We start from the raw sequence: 13,140 nt of genomic DNA on the forward strand, positions 1-13,140 counted from the left end.
ACGTTTATACCTGTAATTTGTTCTCCCCTCACAGATACCTTACAGATGGCAGCCTTCATCTGTATGCACGGAACACCGGCCGAGCCTCAGATGCAGCTTCTTCTCGAGACGTATCCCAAAGAGGAAGCAAAGAGATGCAGGGTGACATTGACAGGTGAGGATGGAGACTGTCATAGCTGCCTGTTTTTCTGGTGCCTGTTTGATTCATTTGTGGTCCACACCCGGGAGTAGCTCCGGTTTCACACTTTTTGAGATTCATGCAAGCACGTTGTTAATATCCAAATTTGAACACAGCTTTTCACATTCCACTTTTGATTGTTGGCTTTTAGCTGATGTTTTCCTCTCCCGAGCATCTGGCTGTGAATTTGATAGCTTCGTTGTCATTCATTTTCAACCATAGCCAGGTGGGTGTTTGCTAAGACAAACCCACTGGACTGTGCTTTGCAGCCAGTGATGCATGTGCGTGTGAAAAAAAGCAATGTGCTGTGGTCAGAATGGCAGAAAGGTTGGCACCATAGCAACTGCAGCCATATCATATTATACCTGATTGTATCTGTCGGTCAAAGCATTCAGCACAATGAGCATTATGGAGCTAAAAAGCATGAATATCTGGGTATATTACCCAAAACAATTAAAGATATTAGATATCAGTACAAAGATACTAAAGCTACCGGTAATGGAATATATAGGCTTTTTAGGATACAAACCTAATAGGATACAAAGTCCAGAGAATGGGCAAGTGACTAAGGCTACGTCCACACTAGCCCGGATAGATTTGAAAACGTCGTTTACGTCTGAAAACGCTCCGCGTCCACACTATCGTTTTCAGTCGTTTTCACAGAGTTGTGCGTCCACATTGAAACGGCCGAAAACGCTTACGTTCCAGTCCTGCGCACGCGTGGAATGCAAGAAAATTCGACCTGCCTCATTTCTGTCTGCCATGTATTTACTTTCCGGCTCTTTGAAACGTTGTGGCAAAATGTCATTCCTGGTTTTTAGATGTGCCTGGCATAAAAACAAAGGGTAAGAAGGGAGTAAGAAATATGTCCTTCAAAGGTTATACAAGTCTGCTGTAACACCATCAGAGATTTAAAGGGGCGAAGGAGGGTTGGCGATCGATTTAAAGCTGTCAGGCTAAGATTGTGATGACAAGCCATCAGAGAGACTGCTGGGAATTGACTGATGCAGTGACATTTCCCAGTGTCACAGCTTCAGCTTCTGTCAAGATTTTAATGAGTGGCAGCGTTTAGTAGTCCTGTGATTTTAAAGATTATGATTCTGTTAATGCTACATGTGCATGGTTACACTAGGCAGATTTACACAATGTGACGCATGACTTGCAGATACACGGGTGATATTTTGCTTGTAATATGTATGTTTTCTGTATATGATTCAGTTGTTTTGCAACCCAGGCAGTTTTTCCATTTCTTGGTTATGTGCTCAGCCTCACAAGCTTGTTTGTTACAAGCCAGTCAGCCCGAGGTGAGTTTGATCATATCTGTGATTGGCCAAGCGCCAAAACATACTAGTCCTGACCAGAGGTTCAGAATAGGAGATTAACCTGCCCCATCAGTCTCAAACCGATTGACCTGTCAGATTTGACACTGAGGCAAAAAGATGTCTTAGGATAAGAATAAAAATGAACCAAGCAAACTGCCAAGGCTCAGCTTCACCCTGCATTTTATCTCTGTATTTAAATATTTTTGCCTAAACTGTCTCTCACCTTTCCTTGACTTAAATCCAAAAATGCTGTGCTCTTTTGAACTAAAGTCAGCAGTAGCACTTTGGGCCTCAGGGGCGATGAGGAAATATTGATGCCCGCAGGCTACAGACTCCCAGAAGGAAAAGAATTTGAACTCTGGAACCCTGTTTACTTCATTCCTTCCTTCCTTTTCCTTTATGAAATCAAGTACATGCAGGCAAGCATATACACAGAAATGCACAAAATGCATGCCTCTCACGTGTTATTGTCAGTAGCTAGGCTGTCACTTCCCACGGACACGTGACGAAACTCAGGGGGCAAATCCATTTCTCACTCAGCTCTACATTTCAGCCTGGCTTTACCTCTGTGGTACAGCGTGCTTTTCCATAAAGCCCCTTGGCTTGAAGTGAAATGAGTAGAGGATGAGGCCCAAGTTTAAATAATTTGTTCACTGACTTTAAACAACTTTTTACCTCAGATGTGTAAGCTGGCTTTCTAGGAATGACGAATGCAAGAAAAGTATTTGATCTCGCACGTTTCATGTCCAGCTATCTTGATTATAACTGCTTAGGAGGTGAACATACTGTATCCATGAAATTCTGCCTGCCCTGTAACTGGCAGCTAGTGTATGATACCTTTCTGTCTCAAATGTCCGTCCAACTGCTCTTTTGTCCAGGTGAACATACTTGGCTTAAATTACTTGGCTTGGTCATAATTTTTAGGTGATAATTAGTGCATTGAATGACTGTTAATATTTCTTCTGCATTTATTATCAAAGTGTTAATCAGATTATATTTTTAATTTAATATGATTTCCAAACTATTACACTCTGTTTTCATTAAAGACAGCATCCCAATTATGGAGGAGATTGGGTTTTGACTTTGAGAAATTCTTAGATTAGAGTCTGGGATTTAATCCGTCTCTGGCTGATAGTTTGATAGTGTAAGTTTACTTTGGAACAAATTATTTGTTCACAAGAGATAACTGTGCATTTATTGTTCGTGTTTTTTTATCAGCAAGGTAAATAATTTGTGGCCATTAAAATTCCCCCCCTCGTCCTTCTCCTTTGGATTTCCTTTCTGTCATAAGTAATAATTGGAAAACTGCACACACAAGGACACACACTTACACTCATGTCTTTTACACCACCTCAAGCATGAGCACGGATACAAAAATGCACATTACTCTCTCCGCAGTTCTGCTGGCAGCAGTAGACAGGGTTCCTCAGAGGCAGAAAGTGGAAGTTGGTCTGTGTACGTAAACTGAGTTCCCACGAGGCTCGTTATGTTTCGTGCTTTTTACAGTCCATAACGGCTCCCCTGGCTGCCATCCATGGCATTTTTATCCCAAACCAACACAGCCCCTCAGGATATGTATCTAAATGACTCATCATGGCTGGCAGGTGACTGAAACCATCTGGGACTAGGACCACGTGGACTTAATGTTTACTGTAGTGGTCATGACATGAGATACTGTATGTGCGCATCTCCATTTCTTTTAAAATGAGCTGTGCCAGTGTGTCTATGTCTTACAAAAAGACAAAAGATTAGAAGAGGAGTTTTATTTTTGAGTGCTTTCATCCTCAGTATTAGGGCAGAGCCTAATTTTTAACCAAGTGTCATAGAACACAGTCAATAAGCGTCACACGTACAGCTGCTTTTGATAGTAACTTTATGGTTTCCTGCAGGTGACATTGTGGTTGGAGATATTTCAGGTTTTCCGCATGTCGATTCCAATCCCACTAAACTAATAATCTGAATACTTTAATAGAATTTCTTTGAGATTAGCACAAGAATTCATTGGGACTGTAGGTGAAGATTTTTTTTAATCAAAGGTCAAGGTCACTGTGGAATTAATTAATGACAATTAATAACATTTTACAGTCAGACAAATTTGGACAAAAGGCGTAAACTGCAACTTGACTAGCTGTCAGAGGCATCCAATCGCAAGGTAGTATTCCAGTGATTTCATCTGTGCTAGAACCGAGTACCCTGGAGCCAACCATCTGCTCGAAGACAGCTGAATGACAAAAGCTCAGATCCCTCTTCTGATCAGTCTGCTTCAAAACAATGCTGAGTTTAGCCTTGGCTAAAAGCACCTGCCTAAAAATACCTTCTTGTTATACAACATAGATGAGCACATGCTCATGGCTCTGCTGTCAAGAAAAGACGCCCAAAGAGAGTGTTTTGACACCAGCAGGCTCCCCGCTCTCAGTAGAGACATGAATAAGTAACAGGGCTTCTCTTTTAGCATCCCGGTGGCTCGAGTGTGTTGCCATCTCTTTCTCGCAGCTGGACTGTGGCAGCTGGCTCTGCGTTTTTTGGTTGTCTAAAGCTTCGGGGGCTTGGAGACAAGTTTATATGTGTTGAAAGTGTGCTGTGGTTGTGTTGTCCATGCTTCACAAAAGAAAGCTTGTTGGTGCACTACATTTAAGTGTATTTAGGTGTGGGTGTATGTGTGTTTGTGTGCATGTACAGACTTCTCCATATGCCGTGTGTGCTGCTGAGCAGCAGGATTCGGCCTGTCACTCCGCGTAGCAGTGACAGTCGCAGAGAAGCCGCTCTACTTGTCTTTGCTGTCGTAAGCAGTGAAGAGATTTAGAGGAGAAGGTTTTTTTACTACCAATGACAAACGCAGTCATTATATAAGTCTCTCTCATTGATCTCTTCCAGGGGCACCGCTTAGGAAGAATATATTTGTATTGCACCTGAAACTGGAGCGTCTCAAAGCTTCTGCTATCTAAGCTTTCTAAAGTCTTCTGGCAACTGTCAGTTTTTCAGACATTTGTCCTTTTCAGTATTTTCACCTCAGTGCACACCGGCTAAACTTAACAAATTGTGATAATTGGGACATGCTTTATCACTGATTTGAGTACCCAACTGTGCCTGGCTTGTGTGTATGTTCATGCAAATGTGCCCTCACTTGTGCAGATGCTTGCATACAGATATATTTCCTCTCAAAAATGGGCAAATTGTGGCCCACACAACCAGACTCTAATTAGCCCTCTCTTCATTCAAAGATGCTCGAGGGAAAGTTTCCCTGTTTTTGGACGCTCCGTTTTCCTCCTGTTTCCTATTCTTTGGCACTGATATAAGTCTGTTGTGTGTGCATGTGTGTGTGCTTGTGCCTCTGTGTGTGTGTGTGTGTGTGTGTGTGTGTGTGTGTGTGTGTGTGTGTGTGTGTGTGTGTGTGTGTGTGTGTGTGTGTGTGTGTGTGTGTGTGTCTGTGTGTGTGTGTATGGCAATAATAACTTTTCTGTGTGGAACTTCAGGAAGCACATGCTGCTAAATGCAAGATGGACATGACATTTCTGACTTTAGGAGTACCATTGAATCCTGGTCTTATCTATGTTCCCAACACATATACACCAGCACGCATGTACACATGTCTTTCTTTATATACGCACACACTATTGCTTACCCACACACATCCCATAAGTCTTACCCTGAACTGACCCCTCACCTCCTAACTGCACCTCAAAACTGTTTCTGGGTTCCACTTTTCCTCACAGTCAAATATGTGTATTTGATCTTCCAATGTATACTCAGCTGATCTGTCAAATGTACAAATATATGTGATTGTGGAATTTGTGTAAAATATGTGTGATATGTGATTTAGATATTGAATTTTCCTTATGCAAACTTTGATCAAGATCGGTCTTCTCATCTAGGGGGAAATAAGGAACACACATACATAAAATCTTTATAGTATGATGATTGATTACCCTTAGAAAAGTGGTCCAAAGGCATAATGTTTCATAATGATATTTCAGTTTAAACATGGATAAAAAAGGATATTAATTTCCTGCAGATTTGGTTGTTGAACTAGTGCGATGATGCTGGAGAAGACTAGCTGTTAGCCTCCTTGTATACCTGTGCTGTTAGACCAGCAGGAGGAGAAAGATCTCAAGGATAAAACTAGGTCTGAATAGGCCTATGCTACTGTATATAGCATAGCCTATAGCACGAGATAAAAGAAGAAAGTATCCAGCATCCAGGAAGTATGAACACTTTAAAAAATGTATTTTCATTTCACTGAGACTTAAACAAAAAAGAACATGTTTAAACTACAATTCTAATAGGTAAAAATCAGAAGTTAAATCAAAATAATATTTAGAATAGACCTGTTCAAAATGCCAGATATACACTAGATGAAAAGCTCTCTTTTCCAATTACTGACGAGAATTGTACCAAATAGACATTAAGCCTGGTCACTAATTAACCAAATACATTTATACCTGAATTAATTTAGCAAACCGTTAGTAAATTCTTAATTCCAGAGATCATGAAAACCGATTAAACTGATCAAACATAGAACATCATTCCAATCTTATCCAGCGAAAAGGTTTCAGAATTTATTTGAATATCACGTTTCCTGTTTTATATCCACGTGGACATCGTTTGATGGATTGACCTCAATGTCTTTCATGTATTCTGTTGTATAGGTGCAGAAAATGTGCACGATGTTCATGTGAAAGACCACCAAGCATCTCCATGCCATCACTGACAACTCCATGCTGCAGCACATGGAAGTTAACTCTTACTTGTGAAACTGCTTATCAAATTTGGTTACTCCTCAACTGAAAATGCTAAATCAGTTTCAACCCCTGGCTATAACTACAATTAATGTGAAAACACCATAGCATAAAGATAGGCCTGATTAAATATACTCCTGCTAAACCCTCACTATCCTATAAATGTTCAGTCATGTATTAGAATTTAAATGTGCTGATACCTCATAGAGGAGTTAGGCCCTTTAAGGAAGTATGTTCCTGCCATTACTAATTAATACGATATTTAAATATAGAAATGTTTCAACTTGATTGAAGACAATTAGCGTGCACAGGGGTTCATCTTTTGGTTAGTTAAGTGGCAGCAGGGACGCACTGGAGATGCCCCTGGTTCCATACGGAGGTGAACTATCCACCTGGCCTCATCAGCGTGGACTTGTGGGTGACAAGGATGAGGGGATATTACTGAGTGAGGTCAGGCTTGCCCTGTCTATTTCTCTCATTGATGACACGTCCCATATGGTCAAGTTCTGCTTCAGTTCATCTGGGTCATCTGAGCATCCATACCTGCCTGGGACTGAAAGTGATTAAGGCTGGGGGGAGTGGCTGATTCAGTCACCCGCCCTTTTGGTCTTATTCTTCATCAGACATAAGAGCAAAAGCAAAAAGCATAAAATGATTTATGAGCTATTATTACCCTTTCCCATGGTATAATTTGACAAAATAGTTCTGATTTGCATCAGATGATGCTGAGCTCTGGTGTGTATTGCAATTGATGTCTGTCCATCATAAGTAAATTATGTGATCAGTTTAGGAGGGGACAGTTAACATGCAATCATGAATCCTTTATTTCCTTTACTTTTTCTTCTTTCAGGGTATGGTGTATGCACTTTCTTACTTTCTGTTCATGCAGTTTTTCTAGACTTTTAGTGATCTTAGGTCTGAGTGATTTGACTTATGAAAAACTGTGACGACACAGTGCTGACTCACATTACACTGACATGAAGTGGCATGAGAGAATCATGTCCTGTAACAGTGTGTTACGTACGCTCAGAAGATGTCACAGATGAGGACAGTTTTTGGATTCTTGATGCAAATGCCTGTGTGGTAACCAGGCATTCACAGGCTGTGTTGATAACTAATTTTATGATGACAGTGTGAGGTTCCTGTGACATTCAACACCAATAATAGAGACTCCATGTAGGTGTTCCTTAAATGCTTATTTGTGTGTGTCCAGCTGTACCGTAACCCACATGTTTGAATAGATGTAATACAACTCAGGAAGAAAAAAGGAAGGAGAGCCATTGATTTTAACTGTACAGTGATTTAGAGCTGTATTAGAAAGAAAGAAATTTCATCCATTACCAGCAATGGTCCAAATGTGTTTCGAGTGTTAACGCTCTGCTGATTTTAAAACTTTTAATTGAATAAGTTTCTCTAGTTAAAGTGCCATGTTTACAAAAGAGAAGCAAGCAGCTTATTTGACTGTTGAAGCGGACCATGTTCCACTGAGAGTTTACTTGGATTGGGAATTTGTTCAAAACACTGAATTGTCTGCATGTTTTTCAGAAGAGATTTGTGATGAAACTAAAAAAGAAAAAACAGAACTTGAAGTGACAGCATCAGATTTATTCGTTCCTTTCCGGGGTGTCGCGTGTTGTTTAAGAGGATCGATTTAAGAAATGTTTAATTACATTTTTGAGTTTAGACTTTTCGGCCAATCCAGATTTGTTCAACAGTTGGTCTGCTGTAAATAGGTGGATTACAAGGTAATGTTGGATAGATTTTAGGATGAATAGACCACAGGGGCATTTGCCTCGGGTTCATCAATTCATTTGGTTAAATATTTCCAAGCATATGACTCCATTCATCATCTGACAGGCCTAATGAGTTAGTGAAGATAAGAATCAACAAAGCTGCTGTCATTGTTAATTCACTTTACTGCCATGGAGCCTGACTCTGTTGTGGATTATGAAATCGTAATCTTGTTAAATGACGAGTGTTGCGGTATAATTACAGCAAAACAGCATTTACAAAGCCTTTAAACCTATTACTGTTTGTGTCCCAAATTAGGTATCATCAGACTCCAGATTCAATACATAATTCTGCTTTTAACCATCTGATAGAGAAGAAAATCAACAAATCTAAATATCTAAATAAAACGCTGACTGTTTAGTCTTTATCATTCCAGGTGACTGTTGTACTAACTAGTTACGTTTTTAGTCCTTAATTGTGGCAAACCATGTCAAGTCTGTCTCCACACGATTGGGTGTCAGCGGCTGATTGTTTATTCTGGTGAAACGCAGAGATCAGAGCTGGTCAGATGCAAACCTCAGCTGAGGGGCTTTGGAGAGCTGACACTGTGCTGCCACTGTCTATCAAGTTTTACTGCTGTAATCCCAGGAATACAAAGGATTTTCTGTTCCAGAAGTGCAGAGGATGCTAGGTTTGGTTTGCCAAGTCACCTGTCAGACAGAGCAGACGGTGGCTGTGTGACCCACCGATGCCCTGCTGCTTCTAGGGCTCATTTAGAACACACCTTTTTTTCCTTGCTTTTATTTGCTGTGTGAGTTCAATGTCATTGTAATGAGTACTAGGTGGCATTACTCTTTTGTTGATGCCTTCATTTCCCACAGTACAGCTCAGAAAATAACATTTCTGAAATATCCATGCGTCATTCTCAAAACTAGGCACCTTGGTACAGACGCAGCATCTCCACCTACAGTCAGTCAAAATAGGTGGACTGTGGTTACACAACATACAGTTTGGTCATTTGCAGTAAAACCATACATAGTATATTTTTAACAGCATTATTTTTATAGACAAAGCCTGAAGTCCTGACAGTCAAGCTGCTTCTCCCCTTGATTTCTGAACTTTCTGTGTTTAATAATAAATACAATTAAATCTGAGGGTCCCATATATTTTTCAGGGCACTTTTAAATATTGAGTGAATAGGATCTTAAAAAAAGAAATAGGTTCAGATGTTAGGGTCCCCGCCTGCAAATAATGTCAAAGGTTAAGTATGCTGAAAATCATAAGAATTACTTTAATCCACATTATAATTTATAATTAAAACCTCACCCTTAAACAGTAAAGATACACAGGTTTCTAAAGTGCTGCTAAGCTTCACGCATACAGAATAATTCATTAACAGCCACATTTTAATGGGATTTCTGGAATGAAATTGAACTTTTGGTATATCTTCATCCATTGTGTGTTTCCTTGTGCTAGCAACCTGACTGCTAGCCTACAGGAAAAAGAAACAGTTCCTGTTACTTGTGCTGGATGGTGAATAAGCTTCCGATGCCTCCCTATTTGGAAGTTGAGTGATATTTACAAACTAAAGAAATATGTTAAATTTATAGTGATGTAATCTGTGCTGCACGGTGCAGAAGTAGAGGGCTGAGAGTAAGACATCTGAGAGACTGGATGCTCACCCATTGTTGATGTAGAGATTAAGATCCCTCACCACCTGCTCTGAATCTGGCAGTAAGTCTGATGTCCCTTTTTTCTCCTCACAGATGGACTCCTCCATTTTATCCAATCAAATCCTCACATGGCTAAATTTATCATCCTGGTACCTAAGCAAACCAGCATCATAGATTATGCACGGAGCTGTTAAATGAGCCTCTAATGTCATCCTACAGAAGAGATGAGGAACAGACTTTGGAGGTCTCCCATGATGCTCTTGATTATTATCAGTGTAATTTGACTGATTATTTGGTCTGGGGTGTTTCCAATGAACTGAGGTGATGTGTTTTAGTTGGTGTGTTTTGTCTAGTGTCAGTCCAAAACCCAAACATTTCTTAACAGTATGCTATTGTAGTTTATTGCTCACATTTTCTTCAGAAAATGCAAAAATGCTGCTGACTTACCGTCACATGACGTACTGTGTTTGTTTGTATGGAGCTTTAAATCATATTTTAGTGAAGTTTCCAGCTTCAGGCCAGTGGAGGAGGAGGAGGCTGGTGGTTGGACCAACTGTGGCTTATGCGGGTTATTTGTTTGCATTTGCCAGCAGCTTGCCATAGACTTGAACAAACCCCTGCTGGGATGTATTAGCCTGCTGTAAACCCTACGGTGCTGAACAGCTAAAGACTTTGTTGTTGTCTTTGACTGCATTGCAGTAGGACGTCTGGACACATTAACCAGTCAGGCCAGGCACTGCTGTTGTCCTGCTGGCTCACTGCTTAGCAGCAGACATATTTCCAGCCCATCCCTCCAAGGTCACCCTGCTCCTTCCTTTAATTGAGTTGTGTCGAGGTGAATTCGATTCCACAGTCAGTGCTGGGTCTGATTGTTAAGTTTGTTTGCTTTTTTTCTGGGACATTTCTTATTTTAAGTAAATGCTGCTTGACTTCTCTTTCCCAACACAGCAACCAGCATCCAGTTCACTTTTACTTCTCCCTGATAAAGTACATTTCTGCCATCAGAGACCAATCTTCAGTTAAAATTAAAAGACGAAATGGAATGCTTAGCATTAGCATTGAACGGGAAATCCAAAGAAAATGGTTAAACCCCATGGCTCATTATGTCGGTGATGTCTTGGAAGCTTTTCTAATCAAGTGTTCAGCAAAACAAAACTACGTGAATGGAAGTTCACTGGTGAAAAGAAATAAGCTCTATAGTTTTTCTTTGCCTAAGAATCAAAGAGGGGAGTCATGAATCTGTCTAATTATATCCCAACGCAACGCTGCGTGGACAGTCATTGCTGAGCATCTCACGCATTATTCATGAGGTCACTTCCAGTCAGAGGCTTTTACCAAAGACAGAACAAATTCTGCTCTCCAGAATAGACCTTCCTCTTTGATTTGACTCTATTCTGCATTGTCATCCTCATTTAATTAACCCTTAGTAACCCCCTGCTGACGACATGTCTTCCTGGCACTCCTTGGCTGGCAGAGGCCCATCCTGGTTGGGAGGGGAGACGAAGAGAGAGGAGGGGGAGCTGGCAGTAGTAGTGGGTAAAAGTGGAAGACTGAGTGACTCCTTTGCTCCTCTCTCTCTCTCTCTTGTTTCCATTTCCTCTCTTGACTCCCAGTCGAGCCACAGCTCCTAGCTTCTCTGCTAGGTGGGGTTTTGCCTCTTGGTAGTGTAGGCGTGGTATTGAACAAAGTAGAACTCTTCTTTGATAAAACAACAGACAGCACCCAACCCATGGGAGGTAAGTTGATGGCAAAGCTGGAAACTGCTCTATACCTAAGCTCTGTTTTGAACCTGTGAACACTGTCGTGTGTGTTTTGAGCACCGTCATATTGTACAGTTTGTTCTGATAGCTCGGCTCTGTAAGAACTCCATCCGAGGAGAAAATGAGCCTATTGCTTGCAAATCATTTCAAGTCTATGACTTGCATTTTTTAATGTTTTTTTTTTAAGTCTTACTGCAGGAGCTCAGTGGCATTAATTTGGATTAGTCTCTATGCAAATGAGTGCTTTCCATTTACATTATTTAAGTCTCTACATTTGTCCTAAGAGGTATTTACTGTTTCAAAGACAATCCACTCCACTGTTTTAGACTAAATTAAAATGCTGCTCATCAGGTTTGATTATTATCTCTGAATGTTTTTTATTGTTTGGTCGTCTGAGGTAATTGTTGTGTTCATGTCACTTCAATTTCCTGTTTATCCCCGTCATTTAAATGACTGTCTTAGTATTGTTTTTTTCTTTTGACAAATCTTTCTTTTAGCTGAAAACATAAAAATGAACACACTTAAATGTGTTCAATGTGACAAAAGGAACTGGATTTCTTCTCTTCAGAGGCCACTTACGTGTTTTTCTTTCCTGATTTGTTACATAAGAGGTCCTCTGAGGAAATGTTACATTCTTTCATCTGTACGATACCAATTTAATACTTTTCAGTACTACCGCCTCCAAATATTTATTAAAGTACTCATCAAAATCACGCTTATCACCAAGATAAAGTGTAATCCCGAGTGCTAGCCTTTGCTCACGTCGCTAATAGCATTTCTCCTCTGGGCTGTGGAAGGAACAAGACCAGCTGTATTGAATATTGCATGAGATGATGTTTGCATGGTTGAATGGAGCCCTTCAGTGCATTCACAGCATGGAGGCACCTTGCGAAAATCAAAGATTTACAATAGAATCTGCAGTGAAATAAAAACATCAGTCCAGCAGGTAGCTGTCTTTAGCTCATGAGCACTTTTGACTCAAGCTCCTTTTGGGTCAGCAGGTGCCTTGTTAACGTCCTTTTTTGTAGATTTTCCATGCTGAGATTTCCCCAGCAGGTCCCGGGGACTTAAAAATGGGCCAAACCTTTTTATAGCACTAGTTACCTTACAGCTCGATACCACTGAATCTGTCCTATACTGACTTATAACAAGTTGCACTATGTAGGACATTACAGCTGGAGACGTCACAGCATCACGAGGGAAGTCGCATGTTTTCACACTATGACTTGATTCACACCATCTTCTCATTTTACTGCCTTGCTTTTGAAATAAGGGAGAGAAGCCAGTATCTCCACTCAAGTCGTCTGTTCTGTACATTGTGACTTATTGTTAATTTAAGAAGCTATGACACAGAAGTCCGGCCCGCCTGCCTCCTGCTGTTGGGTTACTGAGTTCGTCTGTGCCATTTTTAAGGATACCACTCTCTCCAGTAGGAGATGCTGTGACGTGCAAGTCTGAGAGGAGGAGCTTGGTTTGTCAGAGTTCTGCCAGTTTCAGGGAGTCATCCTGATAAAATATTCAGCCCCTTACAGTCAGCCAGGCTCTAAAGCGGAGGAGGAGAATGTATTGTTGTTTTCTTTTTGTATTATCAACACTTTATCCCAGGAAGTTCCACAGAGCGTGGATGCTGCTCTGCAGCAGTCCCCAGCCAAATCACACAAACCAAGACCAGTAATCCATTACTGTTCACTGAGCTCAACTAACACTGAAGCTCCAGTAATAGGAGTCTTCTCTGAGCTC

General features: G+C 40.8%; 1 protein-coding gene across 11 annotated transcripts in view; it reads left to right on the plus strand.

The window, feature by feature from the left end:
• The window catches only part of nav3 (neuron navigator 3), a 398,636-nt gene that overhangs the window by 346,211 nt on the left and 39,285 nt on the right, over positions 1-13,140 (plus strand). For all 11 annotated transcript variants that reach the window (XM_040050291.1, XM_040050289.1, XM_040050290.1 and 8 more), the window contains one exon: positions 35-154. In XM_040050291.1, the coding sequence (XP_039906225.1) occupies positions 35-154 (120 nt within the window). The remainder of the gene's footprint in view (positions 1-34; positions 155-13,140) is intronic.

The sequence above is a fragment of the Simochromis diagramma genome, unplaced genomic scaffold (genome assembly GCF_900408965.1).
Source record: "Simochromis diagramma unplaced genomic scaffold, fSimDia1.1 OVJJ01000131.1, whole genome shotgun sequence".
In the NCBI taxonomy this organism is placed as follows: Eukaryota; Metazoa; Chordata; class Actinopteri; order Cichliformes; family Cichlidae; genus Simochromis; species Simochromis diagramma.